This window comes from Fusarium redolens (genome assembly GCF_020744475.1).
Source record: "Fusarium redolens strain MPI-CAGE-AT-0023 chromosome Unknown BKA55scaffold_5, whole genome shotgun sequence".
NCBI lineage: Eukaryota > Fungi > Ascomycota > Sordariomycetes > Hypocreales > Nectriaceae > Fusarium > Fusarium redolens.
In genome coordinates, this window is record NW_025763668.1 from 2,471,244 (window position 1) to 2,495,436 (window position 24,193).

General features: G+C 48.6%; 5 protein-coding genes across 5 annotated transcripts; 2 read left to right on the plus strand and 3 right to left on the minus strand.

The window, feature by feature from the left end:
* Positions 1-137: 137 nt before the first annotated feature.
* Positions 138-6,823, minus strand: BKA55DRAFT_592427 (SPX domain-containing protein; the record flags this gene model as incomplete). The annotated part of the gene is made up of 8 exons (XM_046195391.1): positions 138-735; positions 785-893; positions 947-3,367; positions 3,447-3,509; positions 4,267-5,044; positions 5,094-5,444; positions 5,497-6,682; positions 6,741-6,823. 8 exons carry the CDS (start codon positions 6,821-6,823, stop codon positions 138-140), a joined length of 5,589 nt encoding a protein of 1,862 aa, XP_046052451.1.
* Positions 6,824-8,263: 1,440 nt separating this feature from the next.
* BKA55DRAFT_611076 (P-loop containing nucleoside triphosphate hydrolase protein) lies at positions 8,264-12,161 on the minus strand (the record flags this gene model as incomplete). The annotated part of the gene is made up of 2 exons (XM_046196656.1): positions 8,264-11,306; positions 11,354-12,161. The coding sequence occupies 2 exons, from the start codon at positions 12,159-12,161 to the stop codon at positions 8,293-8,295; spliced, it is 3,822 nt and encodes a 1,273-aa protein (XP_046052452.1). The 3' UTR covers positions 8,264-8,292.
* A 2,498-nt stretch (positions 12,162-14,659) lies between these two features.
* Positions 14,660-16,102, plus strand: BKA55DRAFT_506631 (uncharacterized protein; the record flags this gene model as incomplete). The annotated part of the gene is made up of 4 exons (XM_046187279.1): positions 14,660-14,861; positions 14,928-15,627; positions 15,679-15,986; positions 16,047-16,102. The coding sequence occupies 4 exons, from the start codon at positions 14,660-14,662 to the stop codon at positions 16,100-16,102; spliced, it is 1,266 nt and encodes a 421-aa protein (XP_046052453.1).
* A 3,197-nt stretch (positions 16,103-19,299) lies between these two features.
* BKA55DRAFT_592431 (acyl-CoA N-acyltransferase) lies at positions 19,300-20,726 on the plus strand (the record flags this gene model as incomplete). Its single annotated transcript, XM_046195392.1, has 3 exons — positions 19,300-20,130; positions 20,188-20,310; positions 20,364-20,726. 3 exons carry the CDS (start codon positions 19,300-19,302, stop codon positions 20,724-20,726), a joined length of 1,317 nt encoding a protein of 438 aa, XP_046052454.1.
* Positions 20,727-20,898: 172 nt separating this feature from the next.
* On the minus strand, positions 20,899-22,994 carry BKA55DRAFT_639985 (uncharacterized protein; the record flags this gene model as incomplete). Its single annotated transcript, XM_046197115.1, has 3 exons — positions 20,899-21,465; positions 21,525-22,234; positions 22,321-22,994. The coding sequence occupies 3 exons, from the start codon at positions 22,992-22,994 to the stop codon at positions 21,122-21,124; spliced, it is 1,728 nt and encodes a 575-aa protein (XP_046052455.1). The 3' UTR covers positions 20,899-21,121.
* Between the last annotated feature and the right edge of the window lie 1,199 nt (positions 22,995-24,193).

Below are 24,193 nucleotides of genomic sequence, written 5' to 3' on the forward strand. Positions count from 1 at the left end.
CGAACTACTGCAAACCCTTTAACGGCCAGATGTGTTTGAATATGAAGGGTATTTGAGAAATATCATACTGGCTACCACCGATCCAATCCATGCAAATGCTCCCCGAAACGATGCTCCCATCCAGAATAACGACCCGTCTAAAATCCTCGACCCCAACTTGGCGCCTGGGATGCGTCTACCTTGTTCCCTGTTGCCCGGTTCAAACAGCCGTAGTGCACCACCGTGTTATCCGGCAGCACAGCTACAACACTTCCACCAATACGCATACCTCCTCCGAGTTTCTTGTGGCACACGACGCAGTGTCGCTCGTCTGTGATGGTAACATGCCTATTACGCCCACCTTGCCCTCCCTGTACATCGTCACCAAGGTGCAGCCGCGCCGCGATAGAGATGCCTTCAGCCTGTCGCAGACCAGCAACGATTCTTGCCTCGTTTACTAGACTATTTGCCGATCGAATGCGGCCTCGGAAGTAAGACTCCAGTGACCGAACGGGAAGGTCATCTGGAATGAGTCCCAGAGTTGATGTTGCCGGGAGACGTGATCCATGCTTCGAAAGAAGGTCGAGTGCTGGTTCGAGATTGGGCTGGTTGGGTGGTGACGGTTGAAGGTAAAGCGATAGAAGTGTGTGATAAATAGATGGTGTAGAATTCTCAGGATCCTCTCCAGTCTCGTTCTTCTCATTCGGTTGAGATGATGGAGCAGTATCTTGAACCGAGTTGACTCGGTTACAGTATCTACTAAAGTCAGCATGTGAGCCTATGGAACAACTGGTGAATGTCATACTGTTCAGCTTTCTGGTAGTCCTTCATCTTGAACACATAAATCTCGAGCGCTTGTTTGTGTTGGTTCATGTTGCTCAATACCACAGCCTGTGCTTCGTAAAATGCTGGGTCTAAGTTGATACAAGTCAGTATAGGTCAACACACAATAGTATATGAATCTTACCATCTCTGGGAATCAACCTAAACGCCCTGCTGAGACTGTAAACTTGCCCTGGTTGTCTCAAGAATTCGATGAAGTGATTCATCATTTCATCCCACTTCTCACCCTTGTCTATCTTCTTCAAGTTTTCTACATAAAGTTCAACCAATCGGTCGTGAAGGTCTGGTGTCATGTCTTCGAGCTCAGTGATGACGTGCTCTAGATAACGCCCTTCCAACTGTGTATCAACATCGTGTAAGAAAGAGACAACCCGATCTCGTGGGAGGGTCTCCGCATTCTCAGTATCGCCTGTGAAGATCTCCAGGGCCTCATCTGGACTGGCTTTGAGGGTCCATTCTGCATGCTCAAGTATGAGGTCAATTTCTGACGGAGGTAGATTTTTGAGGTACTGGATGGTGCGCTGCGGTCCGTGAAGTGTTGGCGCGGCTTCATTTGGTTCTTCAGCAGCTCCGAATCGCCGTAGAAGTTCCAAAGCCTCCTTGTGTAGCTTCTTGCCGTAGAAGAAATCCACCAGCTCAGTGTATCGATTGTGTTCCAAAAGCTTTTCATTGACCACATTAGGGTCGCAAAAGTTAGGAATTCGGAACAGAGAGCTTGCTAGAGTTGGCCGAGAAAACATGTATGCTCGGAACAAAGTTGTGTCGACTAGACGGAAGGTATTTCGGAATTCCTCTTCAAGTTTCTTCTCAGAATCATCAAGCCCTATCCGCAGGAATTTCTCTGCTATTTCTTCTGTTGAACCATTTCGATCACTTTGAGGTTTCAGATTTCCAGTAACAGGATCAATCACCCGTTGTAATCGAGCACGTGTTCCAGCCAGATAACTGTTGAGCTCCAGAACCGCGTTTGTCAAGTCCTTGTCTTTCAAAGGCAGATCTTCGTTTGACTCAGTCTCCTTCACACTAGCAGTATCATCGCCCTCCGTCGTATCCTTCTTTGAGAGGATGGATGCGGTATCCGACTGGGGCCTCCTATAGCTTCCGGTAAGATATCTGGCGAACCCCCCTTTAGCTGACTGCGGGGTTTCCTGTGCCTGCTCAACTGGTTCAGGGGTGGTGGGACGCGTGCCATTGGCTTTCTTCGGTGTTCCCGGTGCCTCATCTGACTCTTGTTCTTCTTCCTCGCGGCCGGCCCACGCAGATAGTTCTCCAGCAATGGAGGGAGGGAACATCTTAAGAACTCGTTCAGGAGGTGCATGTACGGTATCCTCGTTGAAGAGATCCATCGCCTGGCGATATTTCTTCTTCTTAAATAGCCCTTCAGCTTTGAGCATCTTGACCTCGCGGAGTGTCTGCGCCTTGTTCTTTAGCAATGCATCTTCAAGCATTTCGAGAATGCTAATAGCCTCATCGAAGTGGCCACCGTCTACAAGTTCCTGAACCTGAGAGTCATAGTCTGTTGAGTCCATCTTCCAGACACATCGTTCACTTGAGATGTGAAAACCTTTCCCGGCATGTGCTAAGCTGTAAGTGGGCGACGGGAAGTGAAGCTGAGCAGCGCCCGGTAGTGATAGATTCTGAAGCGATGATAGCGTGGTAGGATTTCGAACTTCCAGGGAGCCTTTTGAAGGCGCTTGCAAGGCAAGGATATATGGGTACGAGTACCCTATGGACTCAGGGGCATGGTTCCAGGGAATCTGCCGTCTGTCCAGGGGCTTTCCGTCATCATCGATGAATAGTGTGTTGATATCCTTTGCGAGTAACATTTCTCCTTCGGCTAATTTGGCCGCCAAAGGCTTGGGCATATACCCTCCCAATCCCATGTACCCCATACCAGCACTGCTCATTGCACCAAATCGGCTAGTCTGGCCGGCTGCTGGCCCTGAACCAGGACTCACGATATCTTCGACCTCACGTGTAACGACGTTGACCATGACGTATCCGCCATTCATACCACAAACCAGCTTTGTCGCATTTGCCCAAGTTACTGATCGAATCGACTCAGCTAGCACGATCTCGTCCACATCCTCGGAAAGCTCGCTCTCAAGCCAGCTCCAGAGTAGTAATTTCCTCTTGACCGCAACAGCCAGCCGGCTCACGATCTCGGGGATTCCCGTGTCCGGATCCTTGACAATATTCGATGTTGACGCAAAGCATGATGCGTTCTTGGTCCGGCTTAGGGTTTCAATAAGTTCGTATGTTTTGAGATCGTGAAAAGAAACGTGATAGTTCGACAAGGACACAATCGTGTTTGCGTCCTTTATTACAGCCAGCTGTTCGATTGCTCGCGTCGAGAAACGTTCCACCTCGCGCATCAAATCAGTTGGCTTTTCTGACCTTTGCGCAGCAGTATGGTTGTCGTCCGCCGCAGACGACGAACCATTGGCATTTGTGTCGGCGGAACCGTTCTGAGGTTGATCGGCAAGCTCGTTTAGACGGTAGATTCGGAGTGCGCCATTGTTAAGGCCGACGAGAACGCGGTCACCTGAGAGCCGAGAGTTAGTTAGTCGGTGTCCTAGAAACTGCGGTGAAAGAGCAGCGACAGCGGGATAATATGCGCATACCGTGAGCGAGTATTGTCTCAATCTTGGACTTATCCTTTTGTCGCAGCTCAATAATGGGACGAGCTGTGAAAGCGGAGAGCATGGCGCCGGCCAGCTCGAAGCTGTAGAGGCTATTGGGAGAAGAGGCACATCAGTCGGTCCAAGAGTCAGGCAAGTGCACGATTTGCCAAGCGAAGACGATATCGACAAGTCCGAAGCATAAAATACCAAGATCGATAGTCAGTGCTCGGTGTTGTTGGTGTTTGGGCAGTTTAATGGACAGGAATGGTAGGTAATGTAGGTAAGGTAGATGATAGTTGGGAGTCGGTATCTGGTGGCAGGATCATGCCGCCAACCATCGACGTCAACGGATGGCCAGAGCTTCTTGCTTTACTGCGGTACAGTACAACAGTGCGAATTCACACTAATATAATTACATTGAATGGAAGTAATAAGACTGTTGGTATAACCAGATTTATTCGCAGTAGTTCATATTCAATCGAAGAACAAAAAAACAGTAATTACTCCCAGTCTACGAATCCCACGCTTGATCTACACTCATGAATATGGCAATGCATCTAACAGAACCAAGTAAAATATCACCCAATTTCAAACACCAAAGACAACAACCCACATATCAATTGCTTTAGTCAAGTCCCGCAACTTGCATGATTCCATAGCCAAGAGTCACGACCACAACAAGAGTAATGAGACTGCTGGGTACACCTCGGCTGATGAAATGCTTGACCTGTAGGTAACGCTGGCCGAAGGGGTCTTCCTTCATAATTGCAGCTATGATAGGTTAGATTTGAGTTATTACGGGTAAAGAGATGAAACTTACTCATGTTGGGGAATCCACTGGTTGGCAGACCCATGGCTGCACTACACATGAGAACGCCACCCATGACAAGCAGGTTGGGGTGAGGCTGGTCCATGGCAACACCAACGTCAAAGACAAGAGGCAGGAAGATGAGAGCTGCGACTGTGTGGCTGATAAATGTTGCGATAACCAAGATCAGAGTCGAGAACACAACCAGGACGCCGTACAGACTCATACCCTCCACCTTCTCAGAGACGATCTCGGCAAGGGTATGTAGCAAACCAGACGAGCGTACAGCTTTGCCCAGTGACAAACCACCGGCTGCAAGGATAATGATGGTCCATGGGAAGTTGTTGAAGTCCTCCTTGGTCAGCAAGCCGATACCGAAGAATAGCACGATGGGGATAATAGCAATAACACCCATGTCTCCAAATTCGGCCTCAAGCTGGTGGCTGGCACACCACAAAGCAATGGTAGAGACGGTGACGATAGTAACGAACCACTGAAGACCAGTGAACTTCTCCTTGACGGGCCGAATAGGGGCAATCGTGGTACCCTTGCCTGGCTGGAAGGTGACCAGTAGGAGGAGCCAGATCAGAACAATCGAGAGAGCGCCAACAGGAATGACGATAAAGAACCATTGCAGCCACGTGGGCGCGGGTTGCATGATGCCCATCGCCACAACGTTCTGAGGAGAAGCGATAGGTGAGAGCATTCCACCAATGTTGGAGGCGAGTGCGATACCGATGATGACAGCTTTCGACATGTTGGAATCAGATGGCAATGTTCGCAGCATGGGCTACACAATTGTCAGTTTACGACTTGATTCGTTTCCTTGATTGACTCACCTCAATGATAGAATAGCATAGAACAGGAGCCGCGACATTGCTGATCAACATAGATGCAAAAGCAGCCACAAACATGTTGGCAATCAACACAGTCTTGGGCTGAGTGCCGGCCTTGCTAAGAACAAGAGTTGCCAGTCGCTTGTCAATAGTACACTTGGACAAAGCAGCTGCCAGAGTAAAACCACCGAGGAGAAGCATGATGACAGGCGTCCACATGGCAGCAAAGATGGCAGATGTGGCTGCCTTGGAGTCGAGACGTTTTTGAGGCTTGCCTGGTGTCTCATCACGAACGACATTCAAGACAACAGAGAGGAATGGGATAAGCAATGATGTTACAAAGAGGGGGATGGTCTAAAAAGATTAGCAATGGTCAATTGCGAATATGTCTGGCTGGGAAGCTTACCTCGGTGGCCCATAACAAACTGACAAAGACAAGCATTGCCAGACAGTTCTGTTGCTCGGGCTTCTCCATGATGGGGAGCAGAAGCAATAAGGAGAAGACAGTAAGACAGACAACTAGTGTCCACAGAGATGAACTGGCTAGCCATGGAGGTAAGGTGATCTTGCCAAAGGGCGTGCGGAACTGGGTCTCTCGTGGTGCCTTGGCTTCGTCGCCTTGTAATCTCCTTGTGATATTTCCTCTTTCTTGTCCGAGAAGCGCCTGACCTAAGCCCGCAGCTTCCGCTCTGCGCTCGATACCAATAAGATCTCGCCAGACGGTATTGCGCTCCCAAACAACGTGTTCTCTGAGATGCGAACGGAGGTCCTTGCGAGCAAGCTCCTCATCTCCACCAGTGACGATCTCTGCGTATGCCTTCTCCATCTTGGTAATGTTCTCCTCGAGAACACGCTTTGTCTCATCTTTGAAAGGGTAGGCTGTCTCGACATGGGCTCGCAAATAGGGTCCCTTGAGTTCCTTATCGAGGATCTTGTCAAATTTCTTGAGAACCTTGGCAAAACCGGTACGGTTAAGCTGAATAAATGACTTGAGTTCGCAGAGTGACACGTAGAGGCCGATAATACGCTTCTTGAGCATGATACCTGACGAAAACATGCCAGAAGAGAACATGAGAGCTTGATCATCGTTTTCGTCGGCTGTGGTGCTGTGCCTCCTCATATCACGACCGAACTCGGAGGAAGCGTTCAGATCCTCAGAACGTGGCTTATGGATGCTGGGAAGTGTGCGCCTGCGGCCTCCGCTGCTTCGTCGCCTTGTTGTAAGCCCAGTAGTCTCATCTTCTTCCTCGCTCGCGCTCTCTTCATTGTCGGTGCTGCGGCTTCGAGGACTTCTCGAGCGGAAGCCGTTGCGACCACCAGGACGGTGGGCTGATGAAACAGAGAGCCTGCGAAGATAACGGTTATCGGCAATGGCATCTTCGGCCTCGTCGCCAACGTCGCGTAGCAATTGCGCAGCTTCTTCGAGAAGCTCGCCCTCTTTGGCAACGTAGAATGAGCATATCTTTTCTAGCTCGACGCCAAGAGCTCGAGAGAAGACCTCTTCAGCATCTTCTTGGTTTATAAGAGGTCGGGATTCGGCATCACCAGTGGTTCCGCGCGCCTGATGGGCGGTCTTTTCGAGGTTGTAGATTCTGTGAGAAGATAAGTTTAGCTCAGTTGTGGCTTGAATGTAATGTTAGCAGAACGTACAGCTTCTTGAGATTGCTGTATGCAATGTAGTGACTGCTCCAGTCAGGAACAGCATTGAACTGAATACTATGAGAGAACTTCATCTCGTCTTGTTCTTCTAGCCAGCGGCGCTTTTCGTCTCGTTTGGCCTGTCTTCTTGCTTCGCGATCTTGGGCGTCTCGACGAGCCTGAATGGGAGGATAATCGACGAGTTCAAACTGCTCGCTCTGGTGGGCACTGGTGCTCGTATTTGCACTACTGTCGCGGTGATGCTGATACTGCTGCTTTGGTACCGGAACTGGGTCGTCTAACAGGGAGGCAGCAGCACTCCCTCCTCGTCTCGGGTGGGCGTCGTTGAGGCGGGTTTGAAACGTGGTGAGTGCAACGCCGGGAAGAGAGGAGGGATCGTCGAGGGGTGGTGGTGAGGAAATGGTTGCGACTTGGAGGTTGGACCACCGAGTTAGATTTTTCCTATTATCAACCAAGAAGTATTGGACAAGATGGAGTGTGTCCCGGTGACGGAAGGCATGTGGTTCGAGGGTCCCAATTGGGTGTCAAGGCCCGTAGCGGTAGTGTTAAGATCCTCTTGGAGTGGACTCTGGACTGTGGATGAGGAAATCGTCGCGGCAGCCCCGTTGAACCCAAAAAAAGGTACACCACTAACGTCTCCACCGGTACCGCACCGCGTTCTGTAGGGTCAAAGCAAGTAAACCAAACCTTGTTAAGTTTTAGACAAAGCGATCACATGAGGATACATGAAGGATAAGTGAGGCTTGGCTGTAATGCAAAGAGCCAAATCCAGGGCAATTGTCGAGAATGAAGCAACACGCAAGTCAAGGGGTTAGTTAATGCGGATACTTGCTACAAAGGATCACCGAAGCCGCTCATGATAGGCCGGCTTTGAGTTTCCGTGCAGATTGATCCTTGTACACTGTGACGTCGTCTTTTGGAGTTCTTCGGGACTTGCAGAAGTTGAAGTTGCAGCTGCAGTAACAAATAAGTCGATTTTGAGAGGTCGATTCCAGCTTTATATACAACGCCTATATATAGACACGTTGTTGTTGCTTAGACGAAGTTTCATTACGTTATCCTCTGTTTACACGTAATTTACTTTACAGTTAAAGATTCATTCTCGTTTCATCCACTATTCCAGGACCCTTGTAAATACGACAAAAGTTTCCACGGAAATGCATGATATATCAGCATGTATTGTCTTTTTTTTCAAAATAAGGGGAATAAAAATACAGACCCAAAAATGCAAAATGTTGGTGTGTCCAAGAGTCATCACATGATAGAAAACGTGGGCAGATCCCCTGAATTGACAGGATGACTTCACGAGGCTGCACCCTCTACATTTTATCGGCTGAGACACTGAAGAAGAGGTGGAGGCCAGGCGTTGGCTTCAGGCGTCAGGGACGGGAGCAAGAAAACTTCTGACCTAAACCTAGGGTGTCAATATTAACCTATCTAAACGCCTACTAAATCTATACTAACATAACCTAAGGCTTTTTGTCACTTAGAATTGGTCCTACTTTCTGGCCTTCCCTGGAGCGTGGGGGTAGGTTCTTCAACTTCAGTTTCCAAGCATCTGCTGTAGGGCATTTGTGCGATATGTCTCACTTCTCTCCACCAACTCCTCGTGTCTTCCCTTCTCAACAACCTTGCCTCCTTCAATCATAAAGATGACATCGGCCTTGCGTACCGTGTGAAGCCTATGTGTGATGGCAATCACGGTAATACCACGTGCAACCCTCTCAAGTCCCTCTTGCAATGCCCGCTCACTCTCAGCATCGAGGGCACTTGTACTCTCATCAAGAAGTAGCAATTTGGGCTTACGAACAAGGGCACGGGCGATGGCCAAACGCTGACGCTGTCCACCCGAAAGACGCGAGCCATTAGGACCACACTCAGTGTCGTAACCGTTGGGTAGCTCCATGATTACGTCGTGGATATTAGCCAGCTTACAAGCTTCGTGGATCTCCTCATCTGTCGGTTCATGATCAGGTGTTGAGCCTAGCGATACGTTGAATCGTATTGTTCCGTCAAAGAGGGCACAGTCTTGAGGGACAACTGCAATATCATTGCGGAATTCGGTGCCTTCACGAGCACAGATATCGCTGCCGTTGATCTCAACGGTTCCGCTTGAAGGACGGTACATACGTTGCACTAGCGACATGGCGGTAGACTTGCCGGCACCTGAAGGACCGACAAGCCCAACGAATTGACCAGCAGAAATGGTAAAAGACATGCCTGTCAGGATCTGGATGTGAGGTCGAGCTGGATATGAAAACTTGACATCCCTGAAGACGATGGTCGCTCCCTTGCTTCCGTTACTCTTGACGGGAGCTTCAGCACAAGCTTCAACATCCTTCTCGGTGTTTTCAATAGCGAGCGTTAGCTTTCCCTTCTTGGCGTCATCCTGGGACGATCCGAGGTTGATCAAGCTCAGAATGCGGGAAGCGGCAGCTCTAGCACGAGATACTTCGGGGGCAAGACTAAACATTTGACCCCAGAGTTGTGCACTGACAAGCATGCAGATGAGAATGATAAAGAACTCTCGCTGGCTTGCTTCGCCTGCAGTGATGCGAGTTGATCCCCACCAGTAGGCGAATGCGTAGATCAGATTTCCTGTGCTGTTGGCCAGAGAAAGCCACAAGTTGGCATACATGGAAGCAAGGGTAATTTCCTTTCGAGGTGCTCTGAGTGCACGACGATAAAAGCTCATGACTTCTTCTTCGATAGATAGCGACGAAATGGTCTTGAAGGAGTTGACAGCTTCGTTAGCGATGCCAACTGCACCAGAAAATGCTCCAGCATGGCGGCGCTCGAACTTAGACAGAGACCGAAGCTGCATAATGCCGCAGCCAAGGAGAATAGGGACGATAACTAAGCACACAATGGCAATCTTCCAAGCAAGAATGTGCGAGAGGATGATAGCGACCAAGAAGTTGACTACGATGGAGAAGATTGTGCCGATGATGGAGCCACTGAACCCGCCAACGGTAGCGGCATCTGTTGTGATAACAGATAACAAAGCAGTCGGTGTGCGACCCTCTGATTGATGCCAATCGAGGTCTTGCTCATAAAGGGAGCGGAAGCAGAGTACTCGGATCTTGTACAACAACTTCTCAGCAACCATACCGAAGCCAGTCCAACTTGTAGTATTGGCCAGCAACTCGACACAAGCTATCAGGAACCACATACCTCCAAAGAACCTACCAGCCCAACGAATGTCTTCAACAGCATTACATGGGCTGAGATTGTCGATGGTGTAACCGAAGATAAGACCAGAGGAGGAGAAAGTGAGACCAACGATAGTGGCAGCAAAGAGACAGACAATGACGAGAAGGAGATATGGTCGGACCATTCCACTGATAGTTTTCATGACAGTCCAAGCGGACTTGTTGGAATCGAGAGCAGCGTCTCCCTCGGAGGTTTCCTCCTTCTCCTTGACATTGTCTTCCTTTGAATCTTCTGTCACCTCTTGTTCAATGTCCTTTGCCTTAAGATCTGTGATAGAATCTTTCTCGGAGTGAATGTTATCAGTACGGACGGTGCTTGTGGTCGAACCAGCATCTGAAGAGTCGATCGTCTGCAAACGCACCATACTAGCGTATGATCCGTTCAAGGCCATGAGCTCCAGATGGTTTCCTTGTTCGATGATCTCGCCGCTGTTCATGACGATGATGTTATCGGCGTTCTTTATAGTTGACAAACGGTGAGCAATTGCAATGACAGTGCGGTTTTTGGCGACAGACTCGATGGCCATCTGGATACGGTGTTCGCTTGCAGAATCGAGGGAAGCAGTGGCTTCATCGAGGATCAGGATCTTGGGGTCGCGAATGAGGGCTCTTGCGAGTGCAAGACGCTGCCGTTGACCGCCACTTACAAGCTTTCCGCCTGTACCAACAAGAGTTCCGTACCCATACTCAAGTCTGTCCACGAAACTAGATGCATCCGCCAGACGGGCAGCCTCCTGAACACGATCAACTAAGTCAATCATGTCCTGACCAAATCCCTGAGCTGCAGTCGCAAGATCTTCACCCCGTCGGAGCTTAGCAGCAAGTTCAGTAGGGCCAGTGCCGAGAATAGTAGCTTTGAATCGCTCATGCTCGAGTTGAGGTGAGTTCAGGATACCGAGAGCTATATTCTCTACGATGGATCGATCCAAGAGAGATGGCTCTTGCTGCACAAGACTCATGTGGCTTCTCAAGCCTTTCACATTCAAGTCCTTGAGGTCGTGACCATCTAGTAGGACCGTGCCTTCAGTGGGATCATAGATTCGGGATGTAAGACCAGCGACAGTTGATTTGCCACTACCTGACAAGCCGACGAGCGCCGTATGTTTGCCAGCAGGACAATCAAAGGAGACGTTCTTGAGAACGGAGTGATGAGGTCGTGAGACGTAAGCAAAGGAGACGTTTCTGAACGATACAGTTCCTTCGACTGAAGAGAGCCTCTCTCCTTTGTCGGATCCAGTGTCGATGTTTGCAGGGCTGTCCATATCTTCACGTAGTTTTTCAAATGATCCAACAGCAGCGCCACACAAAGGGAGCAGGGGCGCAATACCGCCAAGAACAACACAGGCTATTTTGAGTCAGTCAAAGGGTCAATTTAGCCAAGGAGACACATACCATCCACCAGCAGAAGAATGACGGTATAAATGTCACCGACAGATGCACCGCCATTACCCTCAACCATGCTCGCAATTTGTGTACTACCCTGCCAGAAAGCAAGGGCATTGGCAGAGTAAGCAATGAAATAAAGCATTCCAGCTTGGATAGCGGCAACGAAAGCTTTGTTGATACCTTGTTTTCGAGCTCCCTTCATTCTCTCAGCAAAGATGGCCTCCAGCCGAGGACCTGCGCCAAAGGCCTGGACAACTGGGATATTTGCAAGAACCTCTGAGGCGATTGAAGAAGCAGAGGCGATCCTCTCAGACATTGCAGTTGCGAACTTCGCGGTGAATATACTACCCACTGCAGCAAGAAGCATGAACGCAGGCACAAGTGATACGAGGATCCCAGCGAGCGTGGTATTCTTGATGAAGGCGACCACATACGATGATACAAAGAAAGATGTGCATCCTAGAATAATGCCCACCTTCTCTGAAGTTCCTGACTGAATAGCTTGGATATCCACATTGAGACGAGATGTAATCTCTCCAGCCTGTCTCTTATCAAAGAAAGTAGCATCTTGCAAGAGAATACTCATAAAGTAACGATCGCGAATACGATTCTCGAGACGACGACTAAATATTGACCATGACACGATGTAAGTGTAGATGAGCGCAAAGCTAATCACACCGATCCATGTAATCATGACAACCTTTTTGTTGATGCTGTCCTGAAGTTCTTTGGGCGAATATTGAGGTGCGATTTCTCCATTATCGCATGATGCAGTATTAAGGTCATTGACGAGTTGACCAAAGATGATTCCCATTAAAGGAAACGGAGCTCCGGCCCCTGAGGCTGCGAGAGTTCCGACGATGAGAAGGAGGATATCGACCCATGATGGGTTGGCGTAGAAGAGGAGTTGGAAGTAGACGAAGAACGAGCGTAGACTCTGAAGAGGGCATTAGTTGGATGCTAGGGCATGACAGGAAGCTCATATCTTTTTGTAGGAACTTGCCTTTTTCCTCTTCTCTGGCGGTGTATGAGATGCAGCTGATATAGATGATGATCTTGTGGATGGACGTGGTGAGTGACTGGGTGGACGCTCAGCAGCTGGCTCATTCAGCGCATGAATCAACGTCTCTGTTGTTGCAGGATCTGCCTTTGTAGAGTTATAATGTGTAGGCTCGCTAGCAGAAATGCTACTGTCAACAGCATTTTCGTGTTGGTCAGGTGAAGTTGAAGTCATCTCGACTGTGTAAGTCGCAAATGTAAAGATGGATCTTCACAACGACCTCACAAAGAGTAAAGAAGAGAAGAGAAGAGAAGAGAGCGAAACTCATGATAAAAAGATATCCTACGCCGCCACTGGACCTTGAGAACATTGGCCTTGTAGATCCCTTACTGAAGAGCATAATCGTCTTGGCATGAGCATCAGCCCTGGACAATCCATAGCGAGTAAGCAGTTGGAGACACCGAAACGGAGACGGAGCCGGTGCAGAGCCTCTAGTTCGCCGTTAAACAAGCATAATTTTACAGTAGAGTCACCCTGGTCTTGGCTTGGCGGCTGTAATGGGGACAAAGCCGCGGTGCTAGAGAAGCGAAGGATCGAAACCCCCACCACAAAACAAAGTCGAGGACATTCGTTGAATGATTGGTCTGAGGAAGAGGACGTAGACTTGAAGAGTGAATATGAGAATGTGATTATGTTTCTTCTCAGGTGAAAATGCGGACGTCTCAAGATACAGTATAGACAAGGTGATGGGCTTTGCTCTGGCAAGAGTTGAGTGTCAATATTTATGTACAGATGTTGGACTTCGAGATCTCCAAAGATTCTTCAATTTAAAGAGAACAATATTCGTCGTCCCTTCCCAAGGAACTACACCAGTTCCCCCAAGTTACGAGTCGCTGGTGATCCTGTTGCCATAAGCTTGATCATCAGCGGGGCGAGCTAATTCGAAATGTCAGGGATTGTTCGGATCAGATAATTCTTCTCGGTCATTCACTGGCTCGCTTGCCAAGCCTGACTTAAATTTTGGGTGTGGTCCCCTCGCATTGGGACTGAGTTATCTGATCGGCGTTGAGTTGATTCCCTCCATCGGATTTCCGAACCGACAGCACACCAAAGATCGACAGACTTGGAAGACACAGTAAGAACAATGCGTTGGTTTCAAGAACATCGTAGCTTAAGCTCATCAAAATGCCTATTGTTGAGAAGTTGAGAACATATGTTACGTCCATCGCCAAGGTTGACCGTTATACAAATGGCTCACAACGTCCACTCTTCTCATACCACACCCTTGCTCTCAGCATGCAGAAGAGAATCGACCAAAAATTCTTATTCTATTGCTTCCAAAGGAGTGCACGAAGGGGATTTGCATAGGATGTTCATTAGTATAGAGATCGTCAAAAACATTACTCCAAAGTTCAATCAGATAACGGTCTTCACACTGTACAATTCATCACGAGAAGTGGAATTGTGCCTCGAGACTGCGTGTTCTTGGATGAGTCAGCGGAAAACGGATGTCCGCTGGATCTGATAATTTTCTCCTTTGCCAAGGGTGCTCAGGCTTCAGTGGAGTTCACGGTATTCCGTCGTTTCTGGTGGCTGGCTGTCTAAGACGGATCTGATAACTTTAACTCCACATCCACGTCCAAAAAAGTTCCTTGCACTAACACCAACACCGTGATCATGGAGAATGCCCCGCTGCATTTTCTTGTCTTACTGGTCATATTCTGATCCGTCCCCGTTCCTCAATCTCACTGTGAGACTGTTCAAAGATTCTTGAGAATTATGATGGAGAACAGGGCTATGCAGGCTCCAGCCGAGAGATGAAAGATCCCTTGTTTGAAGCCGGGGCCGGAGCCGGTCTTGGTCCGATATTAAAGTCTCTCTTGCGCCTTTAAACCGAGTACGGATACAGTGTACTCCTCCTCGTATCAGATACCATACCGCCTTGCGTCACTGGTAGTCCTCAACGGGTGCTGTCGTTTATTCCCGGGTCTTCATCTAGGTATATTCTCTCACCTCTTCCTCCTTTACCTGCTTGAACTATTTCTTCTCTCCTTCCCCCATACTCTTACTCTAACCACTTCATCATTCAGCTCATGTTAATTGCTCGAGTGTCGACCAGGTTCTCAGGACAACTACTCAGAGTCCCCCACACTACTTTATCTCAGGCCCTACGTTTATTTACATCCTGTTCCTTGCATACAACCGTTGCTGTACCTCGGCCTCAGATCTGCGTAAAGTCTGTTGTTTTAGCGTCACATCTCGTGTTTGGACGTCAAAATCGTCCTATATCCCACTCCAAGACCTTTGCTCCAATGGGTTCACTTCCCGAATCATCCAACGCCGTGCGCGTTCTCATTCTTGGAGGTTGCTACGGTGGTCTATCTGCTGCTGTCAACTTGCTTGATCTGAGTCAAGGATACTCTCCCCGCATGAACTCTGAGCCATACATCCACCATCCTGACCTTCCTCGCTTCAACATCGATATCACTATTGTCGATGAGAGAGATGGCTACTGTAAGTACTCCACAGCTCAGCTGGGCCACACTATATGATAAGAGCCGGACCCTAACAGTATCGTAGACCATTTGATCGGCTCCCCTCTGGCTCTTGCTGATTCCAACTTCTCCAAGAAGAACTGGGTGAAGTACTCTGATATCCCTGGCCTCAAGGACCCCAGCATCAACATCATCCAAGGCTCCGTCACAAATATCGACCCTGCAACCAAGAAGGCCACCATCTCTGCTCACCTCACCGAGGAGAAGAGCACTCTTGAGTACGACTACCTCGTATCCGCTACCGGTCTACGCCGCGTCTGGCCTGTCGTGCCTCAGTCCAAGACTCGAAAACAATATCTCCTGGAAGCCGAGAACCACATCAACTCTGTCCACAATGCTAAGCATGGCGTCGTGGTCGTTGGTGGAGGCGCTGTTGGTATTGAGATGGCTGCAGAGCTGAAGATGGTCAAGCCTCACCTCAAGGTGACTCTCGTTCACTCTCGCGACAAGCTCCTCTCTTCAGAGGGTCTCCCTGATGAGACCAAGGATGTGGCTCTTCAGTTGCTCCGTGAGGCCGGTGTTGAGGTTTTCATGAGCCACCGTCTAGCTTCCAACAACAGGGTCGAGACGACTGACGGAAGTGAGAAGTATGAGATTGAGTTCACCAACGGTCATAAGATGTTTGCGAGTGAGGTGATCATGGCCATCTCCAGGAGTGTTCCAACCTCAACATACTTGCCGACCTCTGCCCTTGATGCGGAAGGTCTTGTCAAGATCAAGTCCAAGTAAGTAGATTGTCTTCAGACTTGGAATCCTAGTAGCTGACTTGCGCATAGTCTGCAGTTCCAGGACGGCACACCCAACGCTGAATCACACTACGCCGCTGGCGATATCACCAACTGGCCCGGTATTAAGCGATGTGGCGGTGCCATGCATCACGGCCACTACGTAGCACAGAACATTCATCAGAGAATCCTCAGCCAACGAGCAGGCCACACCCCAGAGTTCAAGGAGCTTGTGGTCTATCCTCCTGTTATTGGACTTGCAGTTGGAAAGAAAGCTGTAGCATCGAGCCCTGATACAGGCACTGTTTATGGTGAAGAAGTTGCTCAGTCTTGCTTCCGAGATGACCTTGGCTGGACGAGTAAGTTAAACAGATCAAAGATAAGATATGTTTCTTAAGATGACTGACATAAGTTAATAGTTTGCTGGAACTACATGCAGCTCGGCGGCCGCAAGACTGACGAGGCTAAGGCTTAACGTGAAATGATTTGAGTAACTGGCGTTCGGGATCTAATCTTTTTAGACATACTACTGAGGATGAGCGACAACCTTGCGTTGCCTCAGATGTACTGTTTACTTCTTCTTGATACCTACCACAAGAGTCTAAGCTCTTATGCTATGTTTGTATGGTGAAAATACTATTGCAGAAAATATCGTATATAATTTTACGAATGACTGGACTCGCATAGCATGAGATCAATACCAATATAATGAGTGAAGCAATGATTAATAAAGTTATTATTATTATGCGAGCCTACACTCATCTGTATTAGTATGTTTATCGTTACTATGTTATAGCCTTATGCGTATAACACTTACCTGGACTCACTTATGCCCTTCATTCTAAGGTTTTCTCGATAAGCGCTGAGACAAGCGAAAGGGTTAAGATTGCAATACTAGCAACCAATGGCATTTTGTGAACCACTGCATGAGATTCTTGACAAGCAATACATGTTCTCGGTCCTTAGGCATATGGTCGTTGTATATGGTGCGATCTGCATTCTAATATGGCTAGTTGACGTTTCCTTCACCAGGAGATTACCAAGCTCTCCAAGACAGGTACTCTGCCAATTTGCGGAAGCAATAAATATAGTGATACTTCCTCGAGATCTGGAGAATATGTAAGATACGGTGGCAAGAAGAGCAACATACAGTAGATCGACGGCAAATCGAGCCGTAATCATTCTGCGAATGGTGCCTCTAGCTAGTAAAGACTTGCCACAATATAATTAATGGCAATATCGATAAAACGGAACTTTAACGACGGCCCTAAGACGAACTTGGGATAAAAGAAACAATTGTATGTCCTGGAACGTAATATATAAGCCTTTAGGTCAAAGGCATGCCCTCTTGGTGTAGATGCTGCTTGTTCAGGTCTACTCCACAACATCTAGACTCATGTCAATCTGTAAGTAGGACAGGAGACACCTCATCAGGACTAATGATGTATATGATGCCGAAAATTCAGTTAAGGCATATTTGTTTCAGAAGGCCTTTTCTATATACGGACAGCATAAGCCAATGGTGATGACACGATACATGGAGAGGACACAAGGGATACGCACTCGAGCCTTGAGCTTGGAGGCCTTGGAACTCACGATAGTAAATGGTGAGTCGGGAAACCACATATACGAGAGTCGAACTTGTAACAAACAATGAGCATTGAGGAAGCGGGAGTTTCTATTCAACCCATGATAGACTTGGGCTGCCATAGGTCTCAACACTATTACAGCAGGCCATAATGGAAAATACCAGCGCATAAACTCAAACGGTTGAATAAGTGTTTAGTATTACTGAATGTGAATAGATCAGTCAAGAGTCTTAGCAAGTACGAGGTTTAAGACTCCTTGAGGCGGGAAAGTGATCTGCGAAGTCAAATGTCAGGAATTAGCTGGTCGCCTATGTCAAAATATAAGGTACTTCATATTTTATATACTACCTCATGAATTATCCTCGAAACCAACATAGTTCTGGGCCACCCCTTTCACCTCGTCATTGGCAATCAAGCTTTCAAAGTTTATGACCGGTTGTCCATGCTGGGTTGAAGAGCATGAGAAATAACGAAAGTAGTGTCTTAAGACCATTGTTAGACTTGGGGAAAGTCACATTGGTCCCGGAGTAGAAAGAAGAAATCCAACCATTATTCGAAGTCTTGGTCCACGTGGTAGAAACAGGAACACTGAAAGTTCAGGCCAATCATCCTCTGCAACCAAGACGATGATGTTTAACAGCCATTAAGGTCCAGAACATACAAGTCATGAATCACTTTATACCATCCATCCTGTGCCGTATTCCGAGCGATGGTGTCTAGGGTTGCTTTTGCCCAAGAAACACCAAGAATGTGAGCGAAAAGCGGAGAAGACAGACAAGATCGACAGGTCTAACCAAGAATTCGCTGTACCCATGCTCATCGCTTCTCCGGATGAAAAAGATCAGTGATCGTATGTGATTAACAGCTGATCGTCGGGAATAAACATTCATGTCTCAGACCTGATCATCTTCCATCTTGCAGTGAAGAGGGTCTTGCGTACGAACGATTCAGATCAGATTTGATTGATAAGATTGGATCGGACGTCCCATCGGTCAATTGCCCGTTTGTCCACGCATGAGTCCCTCGTACCTGGCTGCCGGGATACCAGTCTTAACATGCATGCTGGAAGTCAAAGTATCGGCCAAGTTGACAGATGAGCGGCGATCGACATGTAATTGACGCCATGGACGCATATTGACAGATTTGAGAACCCGTTACTTACATGTCTTAAGTCCTGTGTCTTTTTCGTGCTCATGGCTGTTCGGAAGTTACGTGACTTAAGCATACACCACGCAGATGGCAGGATAACGGCCTCATGTGCTTAACTATTGGTAGACGTGGGGGCTACAATATCGATGCACTGCTAAGGGTTAAGCATGCGTGACTCTAACTGCTGGGACTAGAGCAATGTCCTCGGAACAGAGGTCCCAGGGGCACTCGGCCTCTAGGCATTCATCAGGCCATTTTCTTCATCAAGATTTTTGGAATCGACTTTTACAAGGGTCATGAAGCCTGCACTCCCCCCTCAGTGGTTAATTGGTGAGCATGCAGAACCTTTAGTGTGGTTGAGCGGTTTATCAGATCCTGCTAGTCTTTCCAAGCGGTCAAAGTCGGCAATACCTAGACCCTGATCCTGGGAATAGACAGCTCCGAGGACCGGATGAAGAGGAGGGGGGTGTGCAGACAGAAAGAAAGAAAGAAAATTGGGCGCCAGGGGTGGCTGGCCTTTGGTTATCAGATCCGCTCTGACCCACACGATAATCTTGACCCTGAGCAGAGTTGGTTTGCAGTACTCGCAGTAGGGGATCTTCGGGATCTGGTTGCCATACGGTTTGGCAAGTTAAGTCCATTTCTGCGTCCTTGACGTCGTCTCGAAAAGGCCACTAACCTTTCATTGCACCAGAGCCGAGAAAGTTGTGTAATGGCTTGGAAAGTTGCGGAATTGATGGGTACACCATCCATGCAGAATGCTGTCCCAAAATGTCAAGCTTGTTCCGAAGTGGAGGACCGGCATGGATACCTTCTCCCACTTATGCAGCTTGGTATCCTGGTGTGAATAGCTTCTCGAGTGTGTCGAGCTTTTTCATCCTTTTCCAAACCTTCTCGCTAATGTCCAATCTTTAATACCCAGACTGTTTTAACAATGTCAGCGCCACAGGGAACATTCTCGGCCCTCAAGGCTGGAGAAACTGTCGTCAAGCTTCCTCATCCATACCAGACCGAGTTTGCGATCGAAAAAGTCTCGACACAACCTGACACGAATGCACCAGCCTACAAACTTGTCCAGAAGGCCCCTGGGTCTGACAAGCGTTTGCCCTTTGATCTTTACAACGCTGGCCTCGTTTTATCAGACCCAATTGATCTCAAGTCGAGTGAGCTTCCACCTCAATCTAACAACAGTCCCTGGGCCCGGGCACGCCGTTCACCATGTGTCACCGTTCATTGGGATGGCACCGAAGCGCCAAGCTTGGGGCAAGTCTGGCTGCTTGCATATGCCCTCTTCACTTTGAGAACATCCGTGGAATCATATCGACTGGAGCTCCATGGCGCTAGTGCCGCTGTTCTGGGCCAACAGCTCACGGCAGTCTTGCTTGCCATTGATCACCCTCTCAAGGGCCGAGAGAAGCGTCAAACCTCCAACAAGACTGACGAGAGTCTTGTTCTTCTCTTGCGAAGTACCTTCTGGCAAGGCGCTGGGTCACCCTTCGGACCTCGACCTGTTTGGTGCCCAGAAGAGTCCCCTTCATCTCTGCCCGCCTCGACCCCTCTTGGGTCTTTTCCCTTGACTCCTCTACACAACACGACAACCATCACGGTCGCCGGAGATCCTGATGATCCCGAGAGAGTTCAGCAGTCATGGCACCCAGTCAGACCAGCCAAGCCCGCCCCTGGGGCTGTTGTTTACAGCCGATGGATTCCTCATCTCAACGAAACCTTCTCCATGGTGTCAGTTGACTATAATGATACCGAGCACGTACGTCTCTTTCATGAGTGGCAGAATGATCCTCGGGTTTCACAAGGTTGGAGCCAGACTGGTACTTTGGAACAACACCAGGAGTATTTACACAAGGTGCATGATGATCCGCATGTGATCGCGCTTCTAGCCAAGTGGGATGATATCCACTTTGCATATTTCGAGGTCTATTGGGCCAAGGTATGTTCATATACGTCTTTCTTCTGATGTTTTTCTGACCATCTCGTTTATAGGAGGATCGACTAGGTGGTTACTTCAATGCTGGTGACTTCGACCGCGGTCGACATTCGCTTGTAGGTGATGTGCGATTCCGTGGGCCACACCGTGTATCGGCGTGGTGGAGCAGCTTGATGCACTACCTCTATCTCGACGACCCGCGCACTATGTATGTTGTTGGCGAGTCCCAGGAGACCAACACAACTATAGTTATGTATGACTTCGTTCATGGCTCAGGCCTAGACAAGCTGGTAGATCTGCCACATCAGCGCAGTGCTTTTGTCAGATCGTCGCGAGAGCGTTTCTTCCAACTGTGCCCACTAGCAGACAATGAGAAGGTTGTTGCTGGTACAAAGCTTGGTCTTGTGCCTAAGCTGTGAGCGTTAAACAGGGTGTGAAGATCGTAATAAATTTATTGTAGATAGATTACTTGAGATATTCGGGACCAATGAAAAGTTCATGTTTGCGTGGATCACATGTTTTTTGATATCCTCGAGTTCTTGTGATAGAAAGAGCCGTGTCTCACTTGTGACTTCCAGCTTGTAAGGTTGGGTTTGCCTGCATATAATACGGACTGCCAAGAAACAAAACGGCAGGTGTTGGGTGTCTGACCAACTTCTTTCCATTTATATCTATAATAACCTTTCCTCAACATTTTCTCAGTCCTAAACTTTTATCTTCCAAAATTCCAAGTCAAAATTTGTTTCACGCTTCAAAACATGTATATCTAATCCATCGCTTTAACTCAATTAATCCTGTCCCACGCCACTCTGAACTACAGCTTCGCAGTCACTTCTTGCTTTCGCAGGAGCTCATCGCCGAGCTTAGCCATCTCAAACTTACGCACTTTACCACTTCCTGTCAGAGGAACCGTTGCCGGAACATCACCATCACCCAGCCAGAAGACGTGGGCAGGCGATTTATGGCCACCGAGTCTCTTGCGGCACCAGTCTTTGATCTCCTCGAATTGAGGCTTCTGGTGACCTTCAGCCAACTCAACAAACGCACCTACGACTTCACCATAATGCTTATTCTTGAGGCCGACGACAATAGCACGTGTGATAGCAGGATGATCCATCAGACGCTCCTCAATTTCGAGCGGGTAGATGTTCTCTCCACCTGTTGAAGCGGGGTTAGTCAAGCATTCTGTGCTGCCAAGACTGATTTGCTTAACTCACCTCTGATAATGATATCCTTAAAGCGCCCAGTAATCGAACAGTACCCATTTTCATCAAAAACAGCTTCATCACCGGTATGCAACCAGAGGACGCCAGCAGCGTCGCGGATCATAGTCTCGTTGGTCTTCTCTGAGTTGTTCCAGTAACCAGCCTGTAGCTGGTAACCACCAATGCAGAGTTCACCACGCTCACCGACAGGCACAATGTTGCCATCACGGTCAACAATCTTGGCCTTTGCATGAGGCATCAAAGTACCGACAGTCGTCAAGCGTGTGTCGATGGAATCGTCAGTGAAGGCATTGAAGCAAGTTGGGGAAGCCTCCGTCAGGCCGTAACTGCTGGTGAACTCTTTCATTCCGAAACGGTTTACCAGGAGCTCCATCAGGTATCGAGGAACGGGTGCACCAGCAATGATACCAGTACGCAGGTTATCACAGTTGAAGTTCTCAGGCCATTTTGCCTGGAAGAGCGAATCAAACATTGCTGGAACACCATGAACGGCAGTGCATTGCTCATCCGAAATAGCCTTGAGCGTTGCATCAATATCAAAGACCTCCGCCGGATACACGATTTTACCGCCGTGAGTGACAACAGCAAGAAGACCGAGCACCAAGCCAAAGCAATGGAACAGTGGTGGAGGGCAGCACAAAATATCGGCAGGGCCAAGCCGCATGCGATCACCAATGAAGCGTGAATTATTAACCAAGTTGCTGTAAACTCGTCAGCTTAGAGTTCGCAAAGTCGACAGTTCGCACCAAGCTAAGACACTGCTCAGAGGAATCCATGGATCACTTACTGGTGGGTGAGCATCGCAGCTTTGGGCAATCCGGTTGTTCCGCTTGTGAATTGAAGGTTGACCACTTGATGAGGAAGCACCTTTGTCATAGCTTGATACAGTCTTTGGTGGTTTCGCCGGCGACCAGCATTCACCAATTCGTCATAGGTCTGGTATTTACCAGACTCGTCTCCTCTCAGCATTACGACCATGGGGGCTGTCTTCTTATTCTCGAGCTGCTGTAGCAGCTGTGTCTGGTCGAGCCGTCCGATTCGTGGTGTTGTGAAGAAAATCTTGCTGTCAGAGAACTTCAACCCATACATCGCTTCGGTTGGTGTGTATGTGTTATTCAGGATGACAAGGATAGCGCCGATTTTAGCCACGGCGAAGAAGACAGCCGCATATTGTTCACAGTTACCTGCCATGATGGCAACACGATCGCCAACTCCAATGCCCATATCCAATAACGATTGCGCCAGAGATGAGCTCTGTTGGCTGAGCTCATTGTATGTCCAGCGAGCGCCTGTCCAGGGAATCACCAGGCATTCTTGGTTGCCATGTTGGTATGTCTGAAGCTCGAGAAGCTCACCCAACGTCAAATCAACCAGTGGGGGATCAACAGGGCCCTCAAGAACAGAGAGCTTCTGTCGTTGCCGTGACGGCGCGGGGGGTATATTCGTGGTTTCGGTCGCCATGATGAGGTTCGATGAAGTTTGGAACTGACAAAATCACTTGGGAACCTCGGAGGAGCACGACCAGTTCTGTAAAGAGAGCAGTCCTCGAGGGGAAAAAACAGCAGTGGATGCCGATCAAGGGTTCTCCCTTGCAATAATATGCATATTCAAGCTCAAACAGACGCTATCAACCTGTAAGTCCGTATTAATCCGCCATGATGTCCAGCCCCACCATCAGTGCCGTACTCCGTCCAGGCCCATGCTCCTGGATGGGGTTGACGCCAATTACGGAATCAAGTGCGTGTATAAGGGGCCAAACGAAGCGGAATCGTACCAGGGCCGAACCGGTGCGGCAATTTTTATGATTTTCTGGTGGTGTCCAGATGGACGCCGTGTCACACTAGACATCGCCAGTTGCATCATCGCTCGCCGTCATCTATTGGCGAAGTCGTCTGAACTTTGGTGGGCTGATCATCCAGGATTCTTGCTTGAGATTCTAAGCTCATGTCGACTGCAACCTTGTGCCTTGACTCATCCATGTTTCCAAGGGCACGATCTCAAGTGACAAAGAACTGGGACCCTGGGGATGGTTCCGTCCTGACGGAGCTTCTGTTCAGATCCTACGCCGTCCACGCACCTTTTGTGGCCACCTTCATTACTTCATCGCGTCAGTACTACTGTGCCAATTCATCGCCCTAACCCTGCACTTGATCCATCAAGCCCAGGCCGGCACGAGACCAAGTTTTTTTTCTAGCGGCTTTTTTGCGCCAAGTATCTAATCTGATGATCAGATAAGATGAGTTGCCCCTCATCAGTTACGCAGGGTGAAAGCCGGAACTTTCTACATCCACACCCCAACCCGAGATCGGCTAAGAGAGGAAAATTTTTTATCTGATCAATCTGGACACTCGTGAAGTTCCATCCACTTTCCAGACATCCTAGAGCAAGTACTGAACTACGTAAGCGGGAGGTAAGAAAACATTTTAGGGCCATCGTGATATGGGTCCCAGACTTGACAAAGAAGCATAAATCGACCGAAAGTTGAACAGCCTAATGGACACCATGAATGCCACTAGGTGATTTCGGTCACTTTTGGTTCTGCGTCACATTAAGAACTGAAAGCTCATTGCCATGTTGGGGTTCATGATCTTCAGCTCAGAAAGGACACAATTCGGTAGAGTCTAGCAAAAGCCTTGTGACCAAAGAATATACTGAACGGC